Genomic DNA, 5,335 nt, shown 5'->3' with positions numbered 1-5,335 from the left:
TGGCTCGGTGGATAGAGCGTCGGCCTGCGGACCAAAGAGTCCCAGGTTTGGTTCCGGTCAAGGGCATGGACCTCGGTTGCAGGCTGCTCCCTGGCCCAGGCCCTGGTTTCTCTCACATCGATATTTCTCTCTGTCTTTCCCTCTCTCTTCCACTCTTTAAAATCAAAAGGAAAATATCCTCAAGTGAGGATTAAAAAAAAAATTGGGGGAAGGTTCATGCTTGGAATTAAAGCATCCCAGGATCCTTATATAATTTCAGAGGAAGATAAAGATGTAACTACCTTTATACTTTGGTAAGTGAGGTATTCATGTTAAAATTTCTAAAATAGCCACCAAAAGAATATAAACAGGGCACAGAAAACTTCCAATCTTCTAGAGAGACAGAAAAAGAATAAGAAAAAAAAATCAATCTAAAAGGAGGAAATAAAAGGGGAAAAGTATAGAAAATGCAGGATATATGTAAAACACAAAATAAGACAGTAGGATTAGATTCAAATAAATCAGTAATTACAACAAATGAAGATGGACAAATACTTCAGACAAATAAAAATAATTATCAAACCTTTAACAAAGAAAGCCCAATTATAAGATGTTCAGAAGACCCATTTCTAAAATACAGCAATACAAAAGACTGAGAGGAAAAAATGGAATAATATGTGAACAGGCAATTACCAACCAAATACAGGTTTGTAGCTATATTAATATCAGATAAAACAGGCAAAAAATAACTAGGAGTGCTCTGGCTGACTCAGTTGGTTGGAGCATTGCGCTGTATACCAAAAGGTTGCAGGTTCAATTCCAGGTCAGGGCATATACCTAGGTTTCAGGTTCAATCCCCAGTCGGGGCGGTATGGGAGGCAACTGACCAATGGATGTTTCTTTCTCTCTCTCTCTCTCCTCTCTTCTCTTTAAACATATCCTCGGGTGAGGATTAAAAAATAACAGAAGCAAAGACCTGACTACATAAGGCTCCAACCTGCCTCCTGCCTCTACCGGTGGTTCTCAACCTTCCTAATGCCGCGACCCTTTCATACAGTTCCTCATGTTGTGGTGACCCCCAACCATAAAATTATTTTCGTTGCTACTTCATAACTGTAATTTTGCTACTGTTACGAATCGTAATGTAAATATCTGATATGGAGGATGTATTTTCATTGTTCGCGACCCACAGGTTGAGAACTGCTGCAAACCAAACCACAGATTTGCCCAGGCCCAGCTCAGACAGCCCTTCCTATGCCCTACCCTAGCTGAAAACCCTCCCACCCACCCCTTCCCAGGAAAGGCTTAATTGCCCTCTAGGTACCCAGGGTCTGCGGGACTTCAGTCTGTATCTTGACTCTCTGGTGACTTATCTTCCACTTGCCGCTTGTTGAAGAAATTATAATAAAGTCCAATACAAATCCAAACCCTTAGCCAGGCCTTTGGCAGCCTGGCTCAGAGCGTGGATTTAAATCCCGGCCACACCGCTCACTTGCTGTGGGACCCTGAGTGGGCCACATGCCTTCTCTGAATCCAAGATTTCTTATTTGGCAAAGCAGAGGTACGAACACTGACTTCTAACACTGACTTCTAATGCTATGGTGAGGACTAAGTATGAGATGATATATGTGAAGCTCCTTGTATACAATAAGAACTCAAAAAAAGGAGCTATTCTTAGGTTGTCCATCTGTTGGAAAGACACAGTCCTCCCTCACACGCCTTCTGACACTTACACGGGACCCCTGACGCTGGGAACCTGGGTGGGGCCGAGAAGCTCTGTGCCTCCCTGGCTGTGGTGGACAGAGCTGCCCTCCCCCGTCCCCTGCCTTCCACAGAGTAGCTCCAGACCTCACTGACCACTGCGGGGCTCAGGACAGAGAAGAAAATGGCGTCTCCACCCCTCCCCCGCCCCTCCAAGAGTCTCTACTTCAAGCCAGAGGAATTCAACACGACCAACCTCACACCCCAGATTCCCAGCAGTTCTGGGGCCCAGCTGACTCCCCCATTTTGTAGAGGAAGAAACCAAGATTCAGACGAGAAACATCTCTCATCCGAAGTAAGAAACAGAGTCTGACCTTGAACCCATCTGTCTGCCCCTGGCACAAGCCAGGCTGCCCCCCAGAGAAGGTGCTAGGACCCAAAGAGGGGCTCCGGACCAGCTGGGCACTCTGCCCACGCCCCACTCAGCCCTGTCCTCAACCACCTGCCCGTCCCTGTCATGCCCAGCCTCCATTCTTCTGCAGCTGCCACCAGTTGCCACGGCAACGGGTTATTTGGGAAGCTGTGGGATGCTGGGCTGGGCTGCAGAGTCAAGGACGGGGCCTGGAGGCGAGAGCAGCCGTGGGCGTCTTCCAGGGGAGGCAGGCGGGCACTTGGCTCCGCCACCCAGCTCAGACTAGCCCCTCCGAACGCCGTGGGCCCAGGATAACTAATGTAACATGGGGAGGAGCCAGATTCGCAGCCATGTTCACCCCAGCGTGACTCAGAGCAGGACGGAACTGTGTGAACAGCAGGTAACGTTTCTGAATATCGTCCTCGCACCGGGCACCTTGCTAAATGCCAAGCACACACCATCTCCTGCTCAGCGCCTCCACCCTCGGAGATGTCCCCGGAGGTGAAGTCCCTTGCCTGGGTCACTCCGATAGGGGCAAAGCCAGGACCCAATGCCTGGCTGGTGGCCTCCAGACCTCGTGCTCTGAGCCACACTGCAGAGGTGGGAAATGAGAAAAGGAAGTCCCGGCCCATCCTCTGGTCCTAGCAGGGCCTGTGACAAGCGTGTCCGTAGCTGCGGTGATGCAGGCTCGGGGATTCGCCGAACAATAGGCACCAACTTGGAAAGATCTTCAAATGCTACAGCGCGTGGAGAGTAAACCGAGTACAGGTCCTGGAACAATGAGGCGCAGGATGAGCCTCCTTACAGGCAGGAAGGCACAAGGTGTAGGTGTTCACATATGTATAGAGTTCATAGAGAGCAGGCAGGAAAGACTGTAAACATGGTTATCTCCATGCAAGGCAAGGTGCCGGGCGGTGTTCAAAGGGATTTCCTCCTTCTGTGCTAACAATTAACTGGGGGGGAGATTAAATACCAAAAATCAAGTTATAAAAAATTTGGCACACGTGACCCCATTTCTAGGCAAAGAAAAGATATATACCCATAGGAAAAAGATGGGAAAGAGGACATACCAAAATGTCACCAGGAAATAGGCCTGAACGTTGACATTATGGGAATTTTTATTTTTTCTTTATTTTCTATGATAAACACACATTCTTTTTTTATTAAAAACTAATGTGTTTGAGTAATGCTTGCAAAGACAATGCAACCGCCTTCTCGTGTAATTACAGCACCAGGTGGGGGTAAATCACACAGGCAGCTCGTTGCTTCCTGTGCCAGTGCTACTGATCTGCTGTTTGGCCTTGAACTAGCCATTTCACCCTTCTGAGCCTCAGTGTCCACCTCAGTAAAATGGGTTTATATCAATGGCATCTACTTCATAGGGTGGTTAAGAAAACTGAAGATCAAGTGCTTGGAACAGCGCTTAGCACACAGTAGGCAGGCTAGGTACTATTGCTGATCGTGATGGCAGTAATGTTGTCCAGTAGCACCCCTCCCCAGCAGGGAAGATGCACCAGCAGGCCGTGCCGCGAGCTCTCAGGACAGACGGCCTATGTTTGCATCCTGGCTCCATCATTTACCAGATGTGGGCCGAGTGGGATAAAAATCAACTATGGGAGAAGCATGCGCCAAAAGCAGGGAGTGCTGTCTCCTGCCTTTGCTGTGTAAACACGTTCGCTATGGTTCTTAATAAAACGGCGATTATTACAAGTAAAAGAACAATACAGGGAACATGGATAGGCACCGACTCCCTTGCTGTGTGTGAGCTTGGAGATGTTTGTGAACTTCCCTGAGCCTCAGTTTCCCCACCTGGACACACGGAGCCAGTGCCCACTTTATAGGCAATTGCTGACACCAAAGCAAAAGCCAATTTGACTTATAAATGAAGTAATTTGCCTTGTGCCATCTGCTGGCTAGGCACATTGTTTTATGCCATCATCTCACTTAGTCCATTCAATTGAAATTAGTATCTCCTTTTTGCAGATGACGACACGGAGAGATTAAAAAGTATTCCAACGTCACTCAGCTAGGAGGTGGGCAGAGGCAAAATCTGAACCCAGGACTTACCAACTCCAAAAGATACTGACCACTGGCGCGATGTCCGTAAGGGTAGTTTACTTTTAGCATCCTGACTTGGTGGGCCTTAGTTTAGTCAGGTGTAAAATGGGCGTGTGGGACAAAGGTCATTAAGAGTCCATCCAGCTCAGCTCTGTTAAATGCCACCACCAAGCCTGGCATTGAGAGACTGGCCTGGCCCTTCCTATCCCCACCTCCCAGCCTCAACTTACCGGTTTGGGGAAGCCTCCTGGGCGGGATGCTGCCGGCGGGTCCGGGTCGTGGCTGAAGTTGTCGGAGCGTCTGTCGGTGGCCCGGTCCTCGGCAGGGGGCACTGGGCCCCTCCCCAGCTTAGCACACTTGGATCTTCTCTGCCCCATGAAGGGACCTGAGCGAGCCTTGCTGGCTGCAGACTCTGGGGAGCCGGCAGGGGTGTCAGTGGGAGCAGGGAGTCCTTGCCCGGGCCGCCCCATGGACACTGGCCAAGCCTTGACCTCCAGCTCCTCCTGGTTGTGTGAGGCAGCAGGGCCATCCTCACCGCCAGCCCCCACCACGACCTGCTCGGCTGCCCGCTGCCCTGTGGACGCCTTCCCAGACACTGCGGGGCTCTGGGGCGGATCCTGGGCAGCTGGCCTGAGGGACAGCCCGCCACTGGGCAGTGGGAACTGGACAGGGTCGTGGGGGCTGCCTGGTTGGGCCCCATCCCCCGCCTCGGGCAAATATGGGAACTTAGTCCCTGAGGCACATCCCACACAACTTCCATCTGAATCTCTTGGCCCGGCCCCGTGTCCTTGGGAGGAAGAGGACTGCAGGGGCCTCCCAAGGACTCCAGGTCAGCTCCTTGTGGGGGGTCGCCCACCCACTGGGGGTGGTCCCCACCAGGGCTCTGACCACCCCCTCCCCCTCCTCTGAGCAGGTCTCACACTCCCTGCTTTCCTTTCTCGCCCGGACCCGGGCTGAGCCTAGTGAGGGTGGCAGTGCCCGTGGGGGGGGCTTCTCCCATCACACCCTGGGGAACTCCCACCTTCTCCAGCCTCTGGGGGCCGGGGGCAGCTCGCCTTCTCCGCCTCTGCTGGCCTCTCCCTGCCGACCAGGGCTCTCTCCGGGAGGCCCACGGACACGCTACAAACATTCCTGGCCCAGTCGTCCTCTAGGACGCTGTGCAGAGAAAGCTGGGGCCTCTTCGGG

The 5,335-nt window shown here is 51.8% G+C and overlaps 1 protein-coding gene across 1 annotated transcript in view; it reads right to left on the bottom strand.

The window, feature by feature from the left end:
* Positions 1-5,335, bottom strand: part of SPOCD1 (SPOC domain containing 1) — a 28,476-nt gene that overhangs the window by 18,288 nt on the left and 4,853 nt on the right. The window contains 2 exon segments of the mRNA XM_015572782.1: positions 4,381-4,780; positions 5,129-5,328. Coding sequence (XP_015428268.1) covers positions 4,381-4,780; positions 5,129-5,328 — 600 coding nt within the window.

The sequence above is a fragment of the Myotis davidii genome, unplaced genomic scaffold, assembly GCF_000327345.1.
Source record: "Myotis davidii unplaced genomic scaffold, ASM32734v1 scaffold88, whole genome shotgun sequence".
Lineage (NCBI taxonomy): Eukaryota > Metazoa > Chordata > Mammalia > Chiroptera > Vespertilionidae > Myotis > Myotis davidii.
Note: the sequence above shows the minus strand (reverse complement) of the source record. Positions and strands in the feature narration are given on the sequence as shown.